Below are 24,411 nucleotides of genomic sequence, written 5' to 3'. Positions count from 1 at the left end.
TTATATTATTTAATGTCTTAAGAATTTATAAAAATAATTATTTATATTCTGGATAATTCCAAAAAAGTGGATACGCTATAGATATTATGGGGCAACTTCAAAAGTACCAGAAAAAACAAAACAAGATACCGTGTATACTCGAGTATAAGCCGAGGCCCCTAATTTTGCCACAAAAAAACTGGGACTACTTATTGACTCGAGTATAAGCCTAGGGGGTGGGAAATGCAGCAGCTAATGGTGAATTTCAAAAATAAAAATAGATACCAAAAAAAGTAAAAACAGTGGAGACATCAGTAGGTTAAATGTCTTTGAATATCCATATTGAATCAGAAGCCCCATATAATGCTCCATACGGTTCATGATGGGCCCCATAAGATGCTCCATACAAAATACGCCCCATATAATGCTCCATGAAGTTCATGATGGGCCCCATAAGATCCTCCATACAAAAAATGTCCCATATAATGCTGCACAAACGTTAATGAAGGCCCCATAAGATGCTCCATACATAAAATATGACCCATATAATGCTGCACAAAGGTTAGTAATGGCCGCATAAGATGCTCCATAGAATAATATGCCCCATATGCTGCTCCATAAAGGTTGATGGCCACATAAGATGCCCCATTGATATATATTCCCCATATGCTGCTCAATAAAGGTTGATGGCCCCATAAGATGCTGCATAGAATAATATCAATATGCTGCTCCATAAAGGTTGATGGGCCAATATAATGCTCCATAGAATAATATGCCCCATATAATGCTCCATAAAGGTTGATGGCCCCATAAGATTCTCCATAGAATAATATGCCCCATAAGCTGCTCCATAAAGGTTGATGGCCACATAAGATGCCCCATTGATATATATATGCCCCATATGCTGCTCCATAAAGGTTGATGGCCCCATCAGATGCTCCATATAATATTCCCCATTTGCTGCTCCATAAAGGTTGATGGCCACATAAGATGCTCCATAGAATAATATGCCCCATATGCTGCTCCATAAAGGTTGATGGCTACATAAGATGCCCCATTGATATATATGCCCCATATGCTGCTCAATAAAGGTTGATGGGCCCCATGAGATGCTCCATAGAATAATATGCCCCATATGCTGCTCCATAAAGGTTGATGGCCCTATAAGATGCTCCATAGAATAATATGCCCAATATGCTGCTCCATAAAGGTTAATGGCCCCATAAGATGCCCCATAGAATAATATGCCCCATATAATGGTGCATAAAGGTTTATGGCCCCATAAGATGCCCCATATGATGCTCCATACAAAAAATATGTCCCATATAATGCTGCACAAAGGTTAATGAAGGCCCCATAAGATGCTCCATACATAAAATATGCCCCATATAATGTTGCACAAAGGTTAATAATGCTCCATAGAATAATATGCCCCATATAATGGTGCATAAAGGTTTATGGCGCCCATAAGATGCCCCATATAATGCTGCATAAAGGTTGATGGCCCCTTAAGATGCTCCATAGATATATATGCCCCATATGCTTCTGCTGCGATAAAAAAAAAACTCACCTCTCGTCGCTGGAGGCCAGATGCCGGTGTCTTGAGCAGGCGGGGACATCGGCACGCTATGGGGGCCAGGTGCTGCTGTCGCCGCTTGCTCAGGGCCCCGGCACCTGCGATATTCACCTGTCCCTGTTCCACCGCCACTTGCCGCTCTGTCTTCCGGGTCTCTGAAGTGACTGTTCAGGCAGAGGGCGCGCACTAAACACGTCATTGTGCCCTCTGACCTGAACGGCAGCAACCTGAGGATGCGGGAGACAGAACGATGTGCGGCGGTGGAACAGGGACAGGTGAATATTGCATGGCTGCCCCCTCCTCAAAGTCATACCCCCTCCTGGCGCGGTCTCTGCAGTCCCTGCTTCTCAGATGGTTTCCAGTGCCACAGCTCCTTCCAGTATTAATCGGTCACGTGGTACTGCTCATTAAAGTAATGAATATGCACACATTCATTACTTTAATGAGCGGTACCACGTGACCGATTAACACTGGAAGGAGCTGCGGCACCGGAGACCATCTGAGAAGCAGGCACTGCAGAGACCACGCCAGGAGGGGGTGAGTATGATCTGACAAACGCGCTCCCCCTGCCGACCACCGCGACAATGACTTGAATATAAGACGAGAGGGGCACTTTCAGCCTAAAAAAAATGGGCTGAAAAATCTCGGCTTATACTCGAATATATATGGTAGAAGTCCTGAGCCCAAGTAAAATTTGAAATGTTTATTAGTAATAATTAAAAACAAATATTTAAAAAAATATTAACATAGGATGTGGAGATGAGAACAGAGATAGTTGTCGGTGAAAAACCATACAGGTAAAAGTAATCCTAACAGTTAATAAGGAGGTTGTGATAATAAAAAATATATACTGTATATACTCGAGTATAAGCCGAGGGACCTAATTTTACCATGGAAAACTGGGTAAGCTTATTGACTCAAGTATGAGCTGGGTATGCATTGTCCCCTCATCCCTGTCCTGGTATGCATGGCTCCCCCGTCCTGTCCTGGTATGCATGGCTCCCCTGTCCTGTCCTGGTATGCATGGCCCCCCCATCCTGTCCTAGTATGCATGGCTCCCCCATGCTGTCCAGGTGTGCATGGCTACCCTGTCCTGGTATGCATGGCTCCTTATTCCCTATGCTTGAATGAATGGTTCCTGTTAAAAAAAAGTCCTACTCACCTTTCATGCGCCCTCCAGCATCTCGTTGGTCCCGGCGCCCTCGCTGCATCTCGTTGGTCCCGGTGCCAGCAGCTCTTCCTGTGTCGAGCGATCAAATGGCCCCGCTCATTAAGGTAATGAATATTCCCTCCACGCCTATGGGAGTGGAGAGGCGTGTATATTAGGGTGACCGGATCTCATATGGGGGGGAAAAAATGTTGGAATCTTGTCCGTCTGGACCCCACAAAACGATTCCCCTTTCCAGATATTGAGATAGCCAAAATTTGAGCTCGATCAAACGACGTTAACCCATGCCGCTCGTCGCTCAAAGTTTGAAAAAATCCAAATTGAGGTATTTTAAGATTTAGGTATTTTGCATAGTCTGTTAGACTATAAAGAATGTGACAACAACATTGCAGAAATAGCCCTGACCAAATTTTCGAACCATTTTTGGTATTTGAATGCAGAGTTGGTGGGATTATCGTTTTTTGATCCCACCATTACAGACAATGAAAAGTTGTTAATGGCTAATAAATTGCTCAGTAGCACAGATGAACCATCAGAGCACACTAACCTACATGAGTTGATAATTTTACATAGTTATCTAATCTATTCTAGAGCTTTTGTTAAAGTAGTTTTTGAAACGTCAGAATATAATGCTCGGCATTTGCTTACAACTTGCAGGACATATTGCTTTTGTTCTTCATCTTTTGTCAGAAGGTCGTTAAAGTCGGTTACTTCCTACCTCTTTTAATTTTTCTTTCCTAACTTTTGGCTTTACAACCCTAGCATGCTCTGATGGTTCATCTGTGCTACTGAGCAATTTATTAGCCATTAACAACTTTTCATTGTCTGTAATGGTGGGATCAAAAAACGATAATCCCACCAACTCTGCATTCAAATACCAAAAATGGTTCGAAAATTTGGTCAGGGCTATTTCTGCAATGTTGTTGTCACATTCTTTATAGTCTAACAGACTATGCAAAATACCTAAATCTTAAAAAACCTCAATTTGGATTTTTTCAAACTTTGAGCGACGAGCGGCACGGGTTAACGTCGTTTGATCGAGCTCAAATTTTGGCTATCTCAATATCTGGAAAGGGGAATCGTTTTGTGGGGTCCAGACGGACAAAATTCCGACATCGATTTTTTGCGGTCACCCTAGTGTATATTCATTACCTTAATGAGCGGGGCCACGTGATGACTCTGCATAGGAAAAGCTGCCAGCGCCGGAACCAATGAGATGCTGCGAGGGGCGCGCAGGAGGGTGCGAAGGATGTCTTCTGGATGCTGGCGGCTACGGGTGTCACTCTGCGCACTATAAGAGAAATGAATATTCATTTCTCTTTAGCAGCGGCACATGCTTTAGCCACAGCAGCCGTCTCCTGCCTCTGTCAACCGCCGCTCCCCCTCCCCCGCCGGATCCTGCCTCTGTCACCCGCCTCTCCCCCTCCCTCATTGGCTTTCTGGGACAATTGACTCGTGTATAAGCCGAGGGGGGGCGTTTTCAGCACAAAAAAATGTGCTGAAAAATTTGGCTTATACACGAGTATTTACGGTATACAAAAATACATTTGAGTTACATAGCAATATATAAATACAATATCTGTATAGTGTCCAAAACAAACAGGTAAGTGTAGTCAAGTGAAACATAGTTATTGAATGGACATATGCTTGATTAGTAAGTAAAGTGCTGTGCAACAAATATTAAATTAGAAATTTCATCATAGTAAATGGAATGTATACCCAATGTGGGATTAAAGTGCTATGCAAGATAACCTAAACTATTTTACCATTATATCACAGGCAGGTTAGGAGACATAGTGCAAATGTAAGGTGCAAGTGCACACCAACCTGGATGGGTGATCACAATATGGCAACAAAGGACCCCAACGCGCGTTTTGCGTATAGCTTCTTCAATGGGAAAGTACTTCACTTACTAATCATGCATATGTCCATTCAATAACATTTTTTCACTTGATTGCACTTAACTATTTGATTTGAGCGCTATACAGTTATTGTATTTATATATTGCTATGTAACTCAGATGTATTTTTATATATACGGTATATATTTTTTATTACTACAACCTCATTAATTTTACCTGTATGGTTTCTCACCGGTAGCTATCTCTGTTCTCATCTCCACAACCTATATTAATTTATTTTAAATAATTGTTTTCAATTATTACTAATAAAGATTACAAATTTTACTTGGGCTCAGCACTTCTATGTTGTGAAGGTTTTTCTTATATTTATATTCTGTTGATCTATTAATAGGGGTCCACCAGACCTTGTGTTTTGGATTGCAATAATATAGATGAAGACTATGCTGTTCTTTCTGTCACAGATGAACAGATGGTGAAGGAAGCAGTCATATGTTTAGATGAATATGTACACAGCTTTTTCCCCATTTATAATATGCTGAGTGTACAGTCATGAGAAAAACTAAGTACACCCTATGAAATCTATGGTATTACGTACCAGAACTTAATAAAAAAAATACATCTCTTCCTTAGAAGGTTTTAAAATTAAAGGGGTTGTCCACTACTAGGAAACCCCTTCTTGATCTAAATGTTTGCCCTCAGTAAAATAATAAAGGTTATATTCACCTCCCGTGCCAGCGCTGTTCCAGCCGTATCGGCAATCGCAGTCCCTGGCCTCTTGTGCGGTTGTTATGACACATGAGCCCGGCGCCCAATCAGTGCTGGCGTCACTGTCCCCTTCTTTTGTGCAAACTGAACATGCAGAGGAAATCTGAGATCAGCTGCAGCCCCAGATCAAGAAGGGGTTGTCCTAGTAGTGGACAACCCCTTTATGTAAACACAACTTAAAATGAACATCAGCACTTGACAAATTACCATGTAATTATTTATTTAGCAAAAACTGGACCAATATAAAGCAGTTTGTGAAAAATTAAGTACATCTGATGAATCAATAGCTCGTTGAACCACCTTGAACAGCAATAACTTGAAATGATTATTTTCTGTATGACTCAATCTCTCATATTGAACTAAAGAAAACTTGTCTCAAATATTTTTACAATATTGCTTAAGTTCATTGAGGTTTTTAGAAAATGAAGGTCCAGAAAACATTTAATTGTGTTGAGATCTGGACATTGACTGGGCCATTGCAACTCCTTGATTCATTACTTTCTACATCCGTTCTGATATAGATTGGCATTTGTGCTTGGAATCATTAGTGTGTTGCGTGACCCAGTTTCAGCCAAGCTTTATTTTTTAGAAGATGACTTCATATTTGACTCTGGAGCTGTTTGGTGCACGGAATTCATGATAAAATAAATAAATTGATTCAATGACTACAGGGTGTCGAGATACTGTGACATAAGTATTCAGCCCTCAGTGTAGTTGAGATGCAGCCTTGCTAACTTTAGCTGTTCTTGCCATGTTCTTTTTAGAAAGAAGATTCTGCAGGCAACCCTCCCAAATGAACCTTACTCATTCAGTCTTTTTTTAATTGTACTGTCATGAACTTGAACATTTATCATGTTAACTGAGGCCTTTGGTGTCTGAGCTAGTACTCTTGAGTTTTTGCAATTTCTCTGTTCATTGTATAGCCTGACTTTAGGGTACATTTGCTGTGACAGCTATTCCTGGGAAAATTGTCAACTGTCTTGTTTGTTTGTGTATTTTTCTTCCTGTAGAATTATGAACTACAAAGTGTTTGTTAATGGCGTTATAGCCCTTCTAAAATTGATGGGGGGGGGGGGCAACAATTGTTTCTCTAAGATGATTGCTGATCTTTTTCCTCCTTTGCCTTGTGTTAAAGAAAAAATTTCACAAGATTTTTCATGTTGAACTGGATACATAATGTAATAGTGGCTACAGAGCAGATTACATCATTGTTGTCTTTTAATTTTGCTTTGCCATTGTGGAGATATTAGCAAAGTGTTTGGCACCTAATGAGTTAACCTTTTAAGTCCAAGTGAGTGATATCAGATAAAAACTCATACAGGAAGAAGTACACGCCCTCAGTGAAACACCTACTTGGACTTAACTTGAGTTAACTCATTAGTTGACAAATACTTTGATTGATAATATCTCCGCTAGAGAGAAGCAAAAATTGTGAACAAAACATTCTATTCTGCTCTGCAACTACTTTATCTTGTGTCCAGCTCAACATGAAAAATTTCGTTATAGGTCCTACTTGCTGGAATTCTCTAGACCAGCAAATTGCCAAAACTTTTGCTTTTATAGAGGGTGTCAAATTTGCTGATGAACAATTAATCAAGGATATTTGATTAGTGGCACCTGGTTGCTACTTACCCTCTCGGTTTTGGTAAAAACAATAAGGATGCATTTGAAGTTTTACACACTGCTATGCATCTTACCCCAATTTTATATTGAATAATGAAATTGTGTAATTTGTCTATTTTAAGAGCAGATGCTTTTTTATTGTGTCCTAATATGTATTAACATAGAATTCAAAAAGGATATAGTTAGTTTTTCCCATGACTATATTCTGTTAGAACGTGATGATGGAAAATACAGCCATTGTACACATGTTCTAGCTGATTGTGTTAAGCCAAATGCATTATTGTTTGTCCATTCTTTTAGACAAAGGTGAAAGAGTTAAAGATGAACCCAGAAAATTAAATTGATCTGTGGTCAAATGGGATTTGACGTTAGTAAAATGGTATCATATATTGATGTTTGAACAATCCACTTATCTCTGAAAGATAATCTCAGAATTTGCTAAAGAGCACTCTTTTCTCTTCCTCATGTTACTGGATATTCTTGCAAATTGCATAGAAACTCAGAATTTTCTCCTAAAATGGATTCTGTTTAAAGCCAAGTGATGGCTATTTTTTTTCTTAAGCAGCGAATACTTGAATGTATTATGAACTACCGGGTGGCAAGTATTCACTTAAAGTGACAATTAAATATGAGCGTATCTACTGGGGGAATAGGAAATCTTATAATTTTAAGAAAGAGTAGAAACATGAGCTTAATGATAGAAACTAAGCATTGTTCAGAATCTGTCACAGGCAGGGTTAACTTTGCGGCTCCATTTACATATACTATATTGACATTACTATAAACTTATCTGCAGTGCCATATAGCATCTAGTAATTTCACTATGCGCATCAGGTTCTAAATTAAGCTCAATTGACTTTCTGTATGAAGCACCAAGGTCCAGGAACCAGCAAATAGATAAGTAGTGAGCATATAAATATGTGGCTTACATGGGTTCATTGCGTAAGAATAACCCCTTGGTCTTATTCTCGTGTAGTGGTACATGACATGGCACCAAGTTTACCTAGTCACAGTTTCCAAACACTTTTTAAACCAATACACCTCTTAGATCTTGGAAAGGAGTAGAACAATGTTTGTCTTTCAAAATGAGAGTTTTCCACTGGGCTTAAAACAAATAAACAACTTCCAATAAAGAGGTTTAAAAAGAAAAGATCTATACATACTCTACCCTGGAAATCCACTCCCTGCTCCAGCGATGTCATTCCAAAAGTCTCAGCCGGACTGCTGTTGATGACGTCCTGACCCCCAGTCTCCTTTTACTGCGTGACATAATCACTAATGATCCAGTAGAGACTGACAAGATCGGCATCAGATTCCCGGGCCAATTGTATCATCTTTTTCTTATTCCCCTGGCTTACTGCTGTCAGTTTCAGAAACCTGCCAGAAAACCCGTTCCCACAGTACAATCCAAAACCTTGGAGTCTTCCGTAGATTCCCATTGTTTGGAGATGTCCAACATGCTGTACAAGTGAAATATAGTCAGGTATCCATATGCTTTTAATAATAAGTTTATTTTTTCAAAAACCTTATATTGTGAACAGTGATCTTTAACCAGTTCAACCTTAGGCCATTTCCCTCAATTCCTGACCAATTATTATTATTTATTATTATAGCGCCATTTATTCCATGGCGCTTTACATGTGAGTTGAAGGGAATCTGTCAGCAGGTTTTTGGTGCCTCATCTGGGAGCAGCATGATGTAGGAAAAGAGATGTATCACTTAGTTTACCTGGGGTAATGGTCCTGACACAATCAGAATTTTTAGATCAGAGCTGAGAAAGCTAACCCTGTCCACAGCAGGCTATGTATGTAAGTAAAAGCACACAGCTTGATAAATGACACATTGTTGAATTCTGTTTTTTAATCCCAACCTCAAGTTGTCCTCAGATTGCATAGCAAAAACCTGCGGACAGATTCTCTTTAAAGAATTGTAAAGTTTTTTTCTCGTTTGGATAATCAAATAAATTTATGACCACAAAGGACCACTAAAATACATTTAAAAATTAGTTCCTCTTTATGTAGCAATTATTTTTATATATCAGACTTTTTTCAACAGGGGCGGGGCGTGTAACGGTGATTTGGACTTCTATCAGCGTTTTCTTATTTTATATTTATTGCTGTTCCATCGTTCGCTTATTAATTTCATACATTGTTCTCATGAAAGACATTTCAAAGACGTAGAGAATGCGGTGGATATTGGATACTGCCACTGAAGATAATGAATCCAAACAATGAGTATAAAAACTGGTGATTTATTAATGCAACGCGTTTCAGAGTAGGTACTGTCTGGGGGCGGAATAATACCTACTCTGAAACGTGTTGCATTAGTAAATCGCCAGTTTTTATACTCACTGTTTGGATTCATCATATTCAGTGTCAGCGCCTGATATTCACTGCATTCTCTACTTCTTCTTCTGCTAAGTACTCCATCTGCTTGGTGGGAGCACAGCAGTCAGAGCAGCATACATTTTGACATCACATCACTCTTCAATGATCAGGTGAGTGATTTGCCCTCTGATTCCTCCTCACGTACAGCCAGCGATAATGGACAGGGAGCGCCTCTTTTTTATTCTCTTAAGACATTTGGGGATATTTCTACATGAAAACAGTTTTCAATATCTAATTTTCCCTGTAACTGGCGCTTATGTGTTACCCAGTTACAAGGCAAAATTATCCACCTGTCTGCAGTGCTGCATCACAGAGCTGATCTGGGTCTCTTAGGACCCAGCAGCTTATGCTTCGTTCCGGCACCCAACGATCATGTGATCGCTGGGTCCAGAGGATAATTACAGCAATCAGGAAGGTAGAGATTGGAATAAAACATCTCTATGAGGAATCTGGCTGTGTCTGACAGTCGGCTCCTCTCTCCTGTAGCATCATGACCTTGTACCACTGCTATAATTATGCAGTGACATTTTAGAATATCACTGTACACTAATGTGTGCCAGTCAAATATTTAAGATGTACGGGCGATCCCGAAATACTTAAATAAACGGTTACTTTTTTAAATGCGGCTCTGTTATTTTACATATTCTTTGTGTTTCTTTCTGTCTACAATGTGTTGTTTTATTTCATTTCAGGAGGATACAGACCCCTCTATTCATGAAAGCCTGGGTATAGAAAACACCTTGTGGGCAAGCACAGTGGTCGCATCTGGTAGGAGAACTGCATTTTCCCTTTATAGTTTTCTTGTTTCTTTTTGTTTTTAGTCCTCCTTACCTAATATACACATAAGCCGTCCAATACAGGAGGAAGCTCACAAAGACAAATTTGACAACAGTTAAATAGGGAAGAATTTAAGGATGTAATAATAAAGAAAAGAGCTATGGGACGGGATCATCTAAAAATTTGGAATTATTGCTGAATATACCTGTCGACATTTCAGTTTTTAATAGATTTTACCTTAAAAAGGACCTGTCACTTCTGCAGAAAAAAAAACATAAAAAGTGACACAAGTCAGAAAAAGACTTTTTTCTCAAATACATATAAATAGGAAATCAGTATTTCCTTAGTACTGTGACTGCTGCCCACATCCAAAATGTATGGTTTGTGCAATACCTGGCCCAACCAGAATGGTTTCTGACCTGAACGATCTGTGTTTGCCTATGCGGCTGTTTCACCATTGCAGTCAAGATTCGCACCGTGAGACACGAACATGTGAATTCATTCTTAGAGCGACACAGATTCTACTTTTCAGTCTCAGAGATTGTTTTCTCTGGGAGATACCTACTGTGAGAGAGGAGCAGATGCACTTATTTTTCTCATAAATTCTTCAGAAACAAAGCTCAAATGTACATTTTTCACCAATACATCTCAATGGGCAATGTACAGTATCAGCAAACCGCAAATCAGGCTCAAGTGTGCCTCTATCATGACAGGCTTCCTTTAAGGTTGCGTACTATTTAAGAATAATGTCCAATTTTTAAAACTTTCTTGTGCGTCACATCATATCTTATAATGATCTGGTTTAGAATTTTTAATGACACATTTCAAACTATAGAAACTAGAATGAAATCCTAATGGACACTTACTGCTTGGATTCCTTGCACCTTATCTTCTGTGCATTGAATCCCTTATGCCCTTACATTAAACTACTGTTACTGATCCTTCGCACTATCGATTTGTGGTCTTTCGCCTCTAAAATTGTCAGGACAGCAGCAATCAGAGCTGAACATTTCTGAGGTATTCCCCACATAATTCCCATAGCACTTCTCAATGGCCCGACCTTGACCCTTGTGACTTACAAAGTGTTAGTGGCAAATATTTGAGAGAATGCATGATTACTTTGGATATGGAATTTGAAGACTGAGGTCAATTTAAATAGTTATTATTTCATTAGTTTTCTGTTACATTGTGATGGATTTGTTCTTTCTTTCTTGGTCCTGAATCTGAAGGTTATTATCATATGTTAAGTATTTAAGGAGCATGTGTCATCATATTACAGTTTTTATGGATTGCACCAACCATTTTACAATATGAGTGCATGTTCACACTAGCATTTTTGGAATGAAGCCATGACCACTGTGATAGATCTGTTTTTCAATTGATGCTAATGGGTGCTGATGACACCAGTACCTTCTTATTAGACTTCTGAGAGAGTAAAGGATTCAAGAAGTTGGATTTCATTCACTTTTTCAGATCCACTGTTATTTGGTACCTATTTTGATTGATCTTTAGCACCATAGTTGTCTCTGAAGGATAATGCATTCAATTCACAGTCTTGTTAAAAATGCTCTAGGCCTCTAAGTTATACAAGAGAACTTACACTCACCTCCCGCACTCGCGCTCCACCAGTATTGTTAGTGGCAATGTGTATAATGCATGGAAACATTTGGTCTTTCAGAATAAGTGCTGCTTTTCCATTCTGGAAATTATTAAAAAAAAAAAAAAAAAAAGATTGTTGCAGCAGTCTTTTGCTCTGATGACAGATATGACCTATTTGGGGTCTGTGCCTGATTTGTAAGATTTCACCAAACCAAAGAATCTTTTTGTAAATAGTTGATGAATGTGGTTGCAGATTGTATTTTCAGAGAGTTATTCACGTGCCTATGTGCTCCATGCTCACCAGTAGGCCATCAATATGTAGATCCAGTTAAGTCTCAACTCAGTCTGTCCTGTGTGACAGCCAAGTACCTATGATCCCGCTTCACATTGTGAACACAATATATCATTTTAATGTCCCTACCTGTGAAGTAAATACATAAAGTCGCAAAGGAAATTTTATAAAAATTTTGTAACCTGAAGCCATTGTAACCTGTGAGACCATTGCATTCTGTGTTATGTCCACTGTAGGGCTTTAGGTGGCAAGAGGTTTTTTGTGTCTGGTGCTATCCCCATAACTAATACACTGAGCAAAACACAGCATGTATATGTGGAAGTAGGATGAAAAAGTGTTGTAGAAAAAGGTGCACAAGCAACCGGGATAACTGCAGCCTTGAAAAGATTGTTAAAAAGACCATTCAAAAATTTGTGGGAGAGTCACAAGGAGTGGACTGCTGCTGGAGTCATTGCTTCAAGAGCCACCACACACTGACATATCCAGGACATGGGCTACAAGTGTCGCATTCCTTGTGTCAAGCCACTCATGACCAATAGATAACGCCAGAAGCAACTTACCTGGGCCAAGGAGAAAAAGAAATGGACTGTTGCTCAGTGGTCCAAAGTGTTATTTTCAGATGAAAGTAAATTTTACATTTCATTTTGAAATCAAGGTCGCAGAGTCTGGAAGAAGAGTGGAGAGACAGACAATCCAAGCTGCTTGGGGTCTAATGTGAAGTTTCCACAATCAATGATGGTTTGTGGAGCCATGTCATCTGCTGGTGTAGGTCCACTGTGTTTTATCAAGACCAAAGTCAGCGCAGCCGTCTGCCAGGAAGTTTTAGAGCATTTCATGCTTCCCTCTGCCAAGAAGCTTTTTGGAGATGGAAATTTCATTCTCCAATAGAACTTGGCACCTGTCCACACTGCCAAAAGTACCAATACCTGGTTTAAAAACAACAGTATCATTGTGCTTGATTGGCCTGCATACTCGCCTGACCTAAACCCCATAGAGAATCTATGGGGTATTGTCAAGAGCAAAATGACAGACACCAGACCCAACAATGCAGACGAGCTGAAGGCTGCTATTAAAGCAACCTGGACTTCCATATCAGCTCAGCAGTGCCACAGGCTGAACGCCTCCATGCCATGCCACATTGATGCAGTAATTTGATGCAAAAGGAGCCTCGACCAAGTATTGAGTGCATTTACTGAACATATATTTCAGTAGGCCAACATTTTGGATTTTAATATCATTTTTCAAACTGGTGTTATAAAGTATTCTAACTTGCTGAGATAATGACTTTTGGGTTTTCATTGGCTGTAAGCCATAATCATCAGCATTAACAGAAAAAAACACTTGAAATAGATCACTCTGTAATGACTCTATATAGTATATGAGTTTCGCTTTTTGTATTGAAGAAGTGAAATAAGTTAACTTTTTAATGATATTCTAATTTTGTGAGAAGCCCCTGTACACTCCTAACACTGCCTTGTCCGAGATCCAGCACAGTTATGCTCCTCTTCTAAGTGACTTCAACTCTCTTTAGATTTCTCGGGTCACACTGCACTCTGCGTGACCCAGAAGTACGCTTATGGAGCATCAGAGCCAGGCACCATATGCTTACATTGTAAGGCTATGTGCACACGTTGCGGAATTACCGCGGAACTTTCTGTGGGAATTCCGTAATTCCATTCCGCGGGAAATATGCGAGAAAACAGCATTTTATTTCCTGCCTATTTCCCACAGAAAAACTAGCGATTTGCAAGCGTAATTAGCTTGCAGAATGCTAGCGTTTTCCAAGCAATCTGTAGCATCGCTTTGAAAACTGATTGACAGATTGGTCACACTCGTCAAACATAGTGTTTGACTAGTGTGACCAAATTTTTACTATTGAAACTGCCTATGCAGCATCAGTAGTAAAGAGAGCTAATGTTAAAAATAAAAAAAAATAAAAAATGGTGTTTTTCTCACCTTCCGACGTCCCGCGCAGCGTTCCCGATCATCGCGATGCTCCCGGCAGGTCCCATTCCTAGTGATGCATTGCGACAATGACCTTTGATGACGTCGCGGTCTCGCGAGACAGCTACGGTATCCCGAGACCGCGACGTCATCAAAGGTCATTGTCGCAATGCATCACAGGGAACGGGACCTGCTGGGAGCATCGATGAGGCCTGGTGACGCTGCGCGGGACATCGGAAGGTGAGAATATGACGATTTTTTTATTTTAATTCTATTTTTTACAGGGATATGGTACCCAGAACCTGGAGGAGAATCTCCTCTCCTCCGGACCATGGGTACCATCTGCAAATGTTCTGCTTACTTTTCGCATGGTGGGCACAGCCACATGCGGAAAGTAAGCAGAACAATGCATTCCTATGTGTGCAGATTTTCCCGCGATTCCGCACAAAGAATGAACATGCTGCGTATTTTTCCGTGATGCAATTCCGCCGCGGAAAAATCCGCAGCATTAGCACAGCATGTGCGGAATGCCATAGGATTTCATGGGATTCTTTTTTTTGCGTTTTTGCGGCAAAATCGCGCGTTTAAAATCACCGCAAAAACGCAAAAAAAGCTACTTGTGAACTCAGCCTAAAAGAGTCTTCCAGCAAATGGAACATGGAGTAATCCCGATAGTATGAAGAAAGGTGGCGTCACTGAGAGGAGGAGCAGAAAGGCGCTGCATCCTGGCAAAGACCGCAGTAGGTGAGTACACTGTGTTCCAAATTTATTATGCAAAAATTATTTCCTCATATTTTCTCTAAATTACCCATATGAATTGCAGTCATTGTTATTTTCCAGTCATCTACCATTCTAGTATAATTGCAATGTTTTTGAACAAACTGCCTTTGAAAAGAGTATATTTTTTAAAATAATAAACACTCAAAATGCATGTTCCAAATTATTATGCACAGCAAAGTTTTCAACCTTTTTATTTTTATTTTGAACAAAAAAATGGTCAATTGTGAAATTATAAGCATTATCAGCTTATTACAAAATGAAATCAAACAGTTTTCAAGTCAAATCTTTAGTCTAGGTGATGTTACATTTGCACATAGGACCCCTTGTTCGAAAGAAGCTTCTGAACTCTCTCGTCCATTGAATTTGTCAGTTTTTGGATAGTTTGTGCTTCAATTGTTTTGCATGTGGACAGAATACCCTCCCAGAGCTGTTGCTTAGATGTGAACTGCCTCCCGCCATCATAGACACTCCTTTTGATGATGCTCCAGAGGTTCTCAATGGGGTTGAGGTCAGGGGAAGATGGTGGCCACACCATAAGTTTGTCCTCCCATAGCAGCCAGAGATGCAGATGTGTTATTTGCAGCATGAGACGGTGCATTATCATGCATGAAAATGATCTTGCTGCGGAAAGCACGGTTCTTCCTCTTGAACCATGGCAGGAAGTGCTGTTTTAGAAACTCCACATAGATTATGGAGTTCATCTTTACCCCTTCAGGGATCCTAAAGGGGCCGACAATCTCTCTCCCCATGATTCCAGCCCAAAACATTACTCCACCTCCTCCTTGTTGGCGCCTTAGCCGTGTTTTCATGGGGTGTCCATCAACCAGCCATCCTCCACTCCATCCATCTGGAACATCGAGCATTGCACAGCACTCATCGGTGAACAAAACAGTTTGGAAGTCAGTCTTCATGTATCGTTTGGCCCACTGGAGCCGTTTCTGCTTGTGTGCACTGGATAGAGGTGGTCGACAGGATGGCTTACGCACAGCTGCAAACCTCTGAAGGACCCTGCATCTTGTTGTTTGGGGGACGTTGGAGGCACCAGCAGCTTCAAAAACTTGTCTGCTGCTATGACAAGGCATTTTTGCAGCTGCTCTTTTAACCTGACGCAATTGCCTGTTGGAAAGAGTCCTCAATTTTTCCAGATCAGCACGCACACGTGTGTGCTGGGAATCAGCTACATACTTTTTGATTGTGCGATGATCACGATGAAGTGTCTTGGCAATGTTGATTGTAGTCATGCCTTGATCTAAATACTCCACAATTTGTTGCTTCTCAGCAGCCGACACATCCTTTTTCTTTCCCATTTTGGCAAACAATGTAGGCTGCTTAATAATGTGGAACAGCCTTCTTAAGTAGTCTTGCCTTTATTTGGACACACCTGCCAAACTAATTTGCACAGGTATCTGCAATTGCTTTCAGTGATATAAATAGCCCTGACACACATCACCATCAATGAGTTTAAATGACAAGCAAAAAAATTCTAACCTTATCACTCCTAAACTCTTTTTGCATAATAATTTGGAACACAGTTTATATTAACACATACACACTACATGGCATAAACATATACTGAGATATAGTTGGCAAAAACTTTCATGAGAGGGATTCTCAAATAGTGTAACCCCCTGCAGAGCATTATAAGAAAGTGATAGTCAGGGTAACCACAATGTGATTACACAGTGTTGTAGATTTGAACAATGCTTGAAGCAGAAATTGAAGATAATAGAGATCTGAAAGAAGGAAAATAAAAATCTGTACAATGTGATTGTATTTTAAATTGTAAACTAGTCCGTTGTCATTTTCTGCCCTAGCTGACACATTTATTACATATTCTGCAATAAATTGAATTGGTGCATGCCAACTATAAAGCTCATAAATCTTTCCCTTGCTTTAAAGCACATAGATTATAATGCAAAGTCGTAGAGCCTGTCATGTTCGTACTTAGCATATCTGTCTGTTTTATGGAGCTCTCCATGCATTAATTTGGTAGTGATAATAAGTTGTTTGTTGATTGCGATTTCTCTCCCTCTTCGACAGCTCTGCAAGAAATGATTAATTATTGTTAATTATTTCTCTAATCCTGGTGGCTAGGAATATTTACAATACATGTAAGTTTGTCAGGGGGCCCTGCTTTGTGATCATGTTCATCTAATATTAATAGCACATTTATCTCCTGAAAGAGGCAGACATAATGCATTGGGAAATTAAGATGGAAGTATTGATCAGGCGCTTCATTGTACAGGAGCGATGGGGAAGACACTTATCTATAGGAGATGGCAAGTAGCTGAGGCTCTATTATGAAACTGTTAGGCCAATCTTTCATTATATCACTTTTTATTCACGTCAGCTCAAATAATTTCAGATCACAAAAGAACGCTAAAACAATAGCTTAGTATAGCAAAAGATTTACATGTCAGCCGCAGCCAAAAAGATACCTGATGTTGAATAAAATGAATAGATGTTTTAATTTAACAAAAAAAATAAAAAAATAAATCTTATTCTTCAATGTTGGCATTCTAAATCTGGCATGGCAACAGCTTTGTCATGAATGCACATACTCAGATGTAACGCATATTTTATACAGTGGTTTGAAAATTAGGAGTACGCCTTACATTGTGATGAGAATTGGAATATGAAAATAGTAAAGAATAGTGATTAGCGAGCGTGCCTAACAAACAGGCAATCCCGGCATGTGTTGCGGCTGTCGAACTGCCGCGAGACTTGCAGCTGCGGGAACTTGAACATATTATTCAAGCACGCCGAAGTCACTCGGTTAGCACCCAAGCATGCTCGGCTAGCACCTTATTGAGTACGTTCACTAATCAGTACTAAAGTACAGATCCCTCAGGTACTTAAAATTTATATTAAAGGGCTATTCCCATTTCCAAGATCATATATTGCCGCCAGTCGGCAAGACAAACCTATGTAAATGTCAAATGAATATTCACACTTCCCCCGTTGAACTGGCGTCACTGATTCAATCAGACTGCCGTATGCTTGGGGATCGCATCGCAACCCTCGGACTGGCCGTGCTCTCCTGACTGAGCGTGATAGCTTGTATTTCTATGCAGATGTCACTAATGATGTTAATCCATTCCTTCAGAGTCTGTTGTCAATGCAGAAAAATGGAAAATGGAGTGGAATTCTGTGTAACAAGGACACAGGGTGTGTAGCTTCATAAAGAACAATTGTATATCTTAGTATTCTGCAACTGAAAAGACACGCCAAAATGTAAACGCTAGGAATTTTAGAAATGTTATGTCAGCACAAGTTGGCTCTGATTGGGCTGGTGAAATGGAAATACATTCTTCTTACGTCCATTATTAGGATGATGACAAAGGCTTTCCAGTGATCAATGTTACATTGAGTGAACATATATCAAGGGAGGTGGGGGTGTCCTGTCTCATGGTTTAGGGAATCCATGCTGCTCTCTTCTGAGACTTCAGATGGAATACAGTTTCTATTGAATGGAATCTGTCAGGTGATTCATACTGCTAGAAACAAGGGCAGCATGAATCGGAGACGGACTCCATCCTTACTAATTTCATTGTCTCACTCTGAAAACTCTACATCTTTTAAAAGAAAATATTCTATGTATAGCTATAGGGAATGAGGGGAATAATAGGGCTAGTCACAGAAGGCAAGTCGCCCCCATCCCCGACTCTGCTTGATTGACAGATCCCTATCTGTCAGACAAGCAGTGCTTGGTGAAGTTAATTAGGCTCCATGTTCAAAGTAGCTATTCCTTGAAACAATCAGTGGATGTCTCCGCACTCATTCCCCAATCACGCTAAACTACTAGCATGTTTTTCTGACATAACCAAAAACAAGGGCCGGCACACCTAAGCGTACTGTGTAGGTGCGCACACACACTGTGGGCATGAACAGACGAGCATAACCAAAAATGAAACTGTAATGCATAGGCCCCCTTCAGTAAGTGAATAATAGTAACGTGTAAAAAAAAACATAGGGTAATTTTACATTATTTTTGACCAAAAAAGCCATCCCACTGTGACAAGGTATATAGCCAATCAGGATGGTCCATAACGCTAGTAGCTCACATTCAATAAATCAACTAGGCCTCAAAATAGATATATATTTTTTTTTACATGTTACTATTTATTTACTGCAGTGTGCCTACGCCCTGTTTTTCTTGTAGGTTATGTTTTTATGACACGTCAGATGTTTTTTAAAAAAAATAAGGGTGTTTCCACCTAGCGCATTCCTTGCACATTGGACGGAGCGGAAAGCGTGCTCCGCCCAAAGCGCCGCACCCTGATGTACGCGCGGTGATTCCGGATTGAACACATCCGGAATCGCCCCATCGTATACATAGAGTAGGCTATTTACCTTACAGAGACTGAGCATCTCCGCAAGGTAAATAAACATGCTGCTTTCTGAAAAAGGCACCGCATGCCCGGTTTCGTGGGTGTGTCACCCGTGATTAGGACGCATAGTGGAGACGGGATTTCATAAAATCCCCTCCACTATGCTGTAACATCTGGACACTGCTGATTAAACGCTGTGGCTATACGCAGTGTTCAATCCGGATGTAATTCGGCCTGTGGAAACATACCCTAAAGGTATACTATAGACTATAATTTGTGTTAAAGAGGTTGTCCACTACTTTTACATTGATTACCTATGGTTAGGATGTCTGATCGGCCGGGGCCCGGCTCCCCCACGATCAGCTGCCATAGGTGTCGGTGGCCACCGCCGTCCAGGAATACTCACCTGCTGAGCTGCTTCGTCTGCTTGTATTGGTTACGGCAGAGTACTGCACATCCACCTCTTATTCATATCAGTAGCAGGTGGATGTTCAGTGCTCAGCGGCGGCCACTACAAGTAGAGTATTTGAGGCCGCTGACACCAGTGACAGCTGATCGGCGGAGGTGACAGGTGTGCGACACTGGTCATCAATGTAAAAGTAGTGGACAACCGCTTTAAGATGCTTTGAGGGAACCTTACAGCTGTTATGTACTGCCCGATCCATGGGCAGGATATGTCAGGCCCTAGCTGCATGATATAGCCATATAGGTTTAACATGGTTTCAAAGCCGCCAGGGACTGAGCAGCACTGGTGATTACTCGGAGAGCACTGGTGATTAGTTGTTCGTGGCGGTGGTGATGTACACTGTAGTTGCACTGGCATCACTGCAGCCAGTAAACTAATACCAGAGCAGCGCTTGAGAGGCAGCTGCTGAATAAGTAGCGTCTACTTATAATATTTTATCACAGAGCTGGCCATTAATGGCCATAAAGCCATGATGGGTAAACCACTTTAAAAAGCTGCAAGACAACATCTTGTCACCGTAATAATGTTTAAAGACCTGTGATATTCTGAAATTGTGTAGCTGACTGGAGAGTAATAGTGCATGGACAGGCAGGCTTACTATTCCGGAGTCTGGAAAGACAATTGGGAGGTATGGGATGGTCTCGTTTGCCACACTAAAGAAATCAATAAAGAATTTAAAAAAGTTTGTTTCAGAAAAATACTCATAAAGTTTCCATCTGCTTCAGTATTTAAATGATTCACTATTATATATTCTAGGCACTGTCATAGGAGTCGTCATATATACTGGAAAGGAGACAAGAAGTGTAATGAATACATCAAATCCAAAAAACAAGGTAAGGGTTTTCCTTTTTAAAAAATAACAGATTAAGAATGTTGATCTACTTGAGAAAAAAGAGGCACCAGGTATTGCTGCACTATTAATTACCGGTAGTAGCTGCATACTTGACTGTTTAGTAATCCAGAATGTTTGATGATCTGGCTCCTGCCAAATTCACAATTAGACAACCGAATTTCAAGGTGATAAAATTGTTAGCAGTTGGCTGATATTGATAAAGGATTCTGCAAGGATGAATGTGGTATTAATCAACCTATTTTGTACTGGATCATGTAAGTTGACTGATGTGTGCACACCTATGAGTAGTGGAATTTACAGCATGAGGATGCAAAAATGACTTCCGCATGATGAGGGATGACAAGTAATGGTATATCAGTAGCGTCATAACATTATTAAGGAAATCCAATGTTAATGTTGAGAAAGATAGTCAGGAAACTTATATGATACTATCGCTTTCAGCATCAGAAGGCAGATGTCATTGCTTAGACGTTGCACGTTTTACAAGAAGCCTGAACATACCCTTGCATAAGTATTTTAGGCATATTCAGCAGGGAAGGAGGAGTTAATGTGACATTTTGTCGTTTAGATAATGAATCATCTATTGAAGGTTCCCCAGAAATGAAGAACAGGATGGTTTAGTAATTTGCCTCAGGAAAGCAAAACTGTCAATATATGTCTGAAACGGGCAGCTAGTGGTGAACGTTGACGGCTGTTTTGTTTAATGTGTTGATGGTTTCTTCCAGCATAAACTGTCCATCACTATTGTCTATTTCTCATGGAGACTAGATTCCCTCCGGGATAGAGGAGGGCCACATTAACTGTCCAGGCTCTGATGAGAATTCCAATCAAACAATTAGTTCCGTTTCTTGGAAGATAAAGCTTGTACTACTGAGACATGAGCAAAACTTGCTCGCCATTCCAATCCACATGCATTTATTGATGGGCTCAACTAGGAGAACTCCATATGGGCTCTTAAAAACAATATTATATCAAGGGAAACCACAGCCACAGGTTTCTGGGACTGAGCTGTGAATTACCGGTATGTTTACTGGTATTATAAGCGATATAATAGCGCCTGCTAGATATTATTATGTTCCATAACTCATTATTATTATGCATTTATATAGCGCCATTTACTCCATGGCGCTTTACATGTGAAAAGGGGAAATAAAGAAAAGTATAATTAACATGTGTAAGCCAAAGTACACACAAGTACATAAGGAGAGGGGACCCTGCCCGCGAGGGCTCACAGTCCACAGGGATGGGTGAGGATACAGTAGGAGAGGGTAGAGCAGGTCGTGCGGTGGTTCAGTAGACCGAGGATCATTGCAGGCTGTAGTCTTGTTGGAACAGGTGGGTCTTCAGGTTCTTCTTGAAGGTTTCCTTTGATGGTGAGAGTCTGATGTGTTGCGGCAGAGAGTTCCAGAGTATGGGGGAAGCACGGGAGAAGTCTTGTATGTGGTTGTGGGAAGAAGAGATAAGGGGAGAGTAGAGAAGGAGATCTTGAGACAATTGAAGGTTGCGTGGGGGGTAGGTACCTGGAGACCATGTCACAGATGTATGGAGGAGACAGGTTGTGGATGGCTTTGTATGTCATGGTTAGGGTTTTGAATTGGAGCCTCTGGGCAATAGGAAGCCAGTGAAGGGCCTGGCGTAGGGGGGAGGTTGGGAAATAGCGGGGAGACAGGTGGATTAGTCAGGCAGCAGAGTATAGGATGGACTGGAGTGGTGCCAGAGTGCTAGAGGGGAGGCCAGAGAGTAGGAGGTTGCAGTAGTCAAGGCGGGAGATAAGAGAATGCACTAGTGTTTTTGTGGTTTCGTGGTTGAGGAATGAGCGGATCTGGGAAATATTTTTGAGTTTGAGGCGGCAGGAGGAGGCGAGGGCTTGGATATGTGGTTTGAAAGAGAGTGCAGAGTCGAGGATCACCCTAAGGCACCTAGCGTGCGGGACTGGGGAAAGAGAGCAGCCATTGACATTGATGGATAGGTCTGGTGGAGGGGTAGAGTGAGATGGGGGAAGGATGATGAATTCTGTTTTTCCATGTTCAGTTTGAGAAAGCGAGAAGAAAAGAAGGCTGAGATAGCAGACAGACATTGTGGGATTTCAGTCAGTAAGGAGGCGAGGTTGGGTCCAGATAGGTAGATCTGCGTGTCATCGGCGTATAGGTGATACTGCAAACCGTGCGACTCTATGAGCTGTCTCAAGCCGAAGGTGTAGATGGAGATGAACTCATGATACGTTTCACTAGTGTTTAATACAGAACCCGGGCCACGTCAAATGTCATTAAAGGGAATCTGTCACCCTTTCTTTTTTTTTTTTGGACTATCAGCTGCTGGCATTGACATCAGGGGCTTATCTACAGCATTCTGTAATACTGTAGATAATCCCCCGATGTAACCTGAAAGATAAGAAAAACACGTTAGATTATACTCACCGGAGGGGGCGGTCCGGTCCGATGGGTGTCGCGGTCCGGTCCAGCGCCTCCCATCTTCATACGATGCCGTCCTCTTCTTCCCTTCCTGTAGTGGCTCCGGCGCAGGCGCACTGCTCTGCCCTGTTGAGGGCAGAGCAGAGTCCTGCAGTGCACAGGCGTCAGGAGATGTCTGGCGACTGCGCACTGCAGTATTATGCTCTGCCCTGGAGCCACTACAGGAAGGGAAGAAGAGCAACCCGATGTTTACATTAGAAACCAACTTGCTTGCTGGTCCTGATCGCTGGAGGGGCTGTCTAACGATGTCCCAGTAATCCCATTCATGTCGGATCGTAGGTGGGATCGCTGGGACATCGTTATGTGTAACGGGGCCTTTAAGCCTCTCATTTTTGGATTGCTAGAATGCCAAATTTCTTTACATAACTTGTGTGATCCCTGTGTTTGCACCAAATAATGTATTTTGTGCCTCTCAGGGAATTTTCATAGTGGATATCTACCACACAGATGGGCGATGGCCCCTTTTGTCTCATTCTCTAGGGTTTGCTGTTCTGTCTCTGGATCTTCAAATTTTTCTGCAGATTTGTTCCCTGGATATTTAACAGTATGTGCGTTGCTCAGATTGACCCCCTGTTGTCCTTACGTTTTAGAATTTTTACAGTTAATTTCAAGTTAAGAATTTTTTGGCCCTTATAGTTAGTTGCGTCTGAATATTGCTGGCTTGGTTACAGCCATCCAGCACATATCCAGCCACTAGGGAGGAAAGCTCCACAGTAAGGCTTTCTTTGAAAAGAGTTGTCCCATGAATAAAGTACATAATCAATAGATCTTGGAATAAAATATAAGTTTAACAATTGGATGTGTTGTAAAAAATGTTCCTAGGCTGAGATAATCTTATGAATGCAAAAACATGGCCAGGATAGGAAATGAGAGTATCCAGACATTACAGCCCAGGATCACAGCTGATTCTTTCTGTGAGGTAAAACATTTCATTGCCTGTTTTTAAGCAATATTTTACTTCACAGATCGCAGCAGCTGTAATCTTGTTGTCCGGTCTGTATACTCTTTTGCTTCCTCCCCTGCCCAGGAGCTGTGGTATGATCAGACCATGTTCATGTACGGTCAGACACGGCCATTACACAGTACGCAGCCGGGGCGCATTTATAAGATTATTTCAGCACAGGAACATTTTTGTAACACATTCAATAGTGGAGCCAATTTATATTCTAAGATATAATGATTAAAATGTTCTTTGTTTGTGGTACGACCACTTTAAACTTTTGGCAATTAAAGATGAAGTTTCACATAAGAAGCTTCTTGTAGAGCATTACGTTCATGGTACTGATGACAGGGAGGCTGTTCCCCATGATTGAATGTATTCACGTGTTTCCATGGCATATTGCTGTTTTGTTGTTCTTATTAATCTGCTGAAAGAGAGAGGATATTAGGAGAGAAGGGATAATATGACTTGCCTAAAGCAATTACTTCAACCTCTGGGGTATATTGATTTGTGTTTCTAATTGGAAAAAAATATGTTAGTGTGTGATGAACTATGACAGGTGATTCGTCGCTAACGTACATTGAGACTCTTGGTAAATT

The 24,411-nt window shown here is 40.9% G+C and overlaps 1 protein-coding gene across 2 annotated transcripts in view; it reads left to right on the top strand.

Moving 5' to 3' along the window:
* The window catches only part of ATP9B (ATPase phospholipid transporting 9B (putative)), a 478,099-nt gene that overhangs the window by 202,485 nt on the left and 251,203 nt on the right, over positions 1-24,411 (top strand). For both annotated transcript variants that reach the window (XM_073566404.1, XM_073566400.1), the window contains exons 10-11: positions 10,052-10,127; positions 20,305-20,381. In XM_073566404.1, coding sequence (XP_073422505.1) covers positions 10,052-10,127; positions 20,305-20,381 — 153 coding nt within the window. The remainder of the gene's footprint in view (positions 1-10,051; positions 10,128-20,304; positions 20,382-24,411) is intronic.

This window comes from Dendrobates tinctorius, unplaced genomic scaffold, assembly GCF_039654945.1.
Source record: "Dendrobates tinctorius isolate UK_male_01 unplaced genomic scaffold, ASM3965494v1 ptg000004l, whole genome shotgun sequence".
Taxonomy (NCBI): domain Eukaryota; kingdom Metazoa; phylum Chordata; class Amphibia; order Anura; family Dendrobatidae; genus Dendrobates; species Dendrobates tinctorius.
This window is presented reverse-complemented; position numbering and strand designations above follow the sequence as displayed.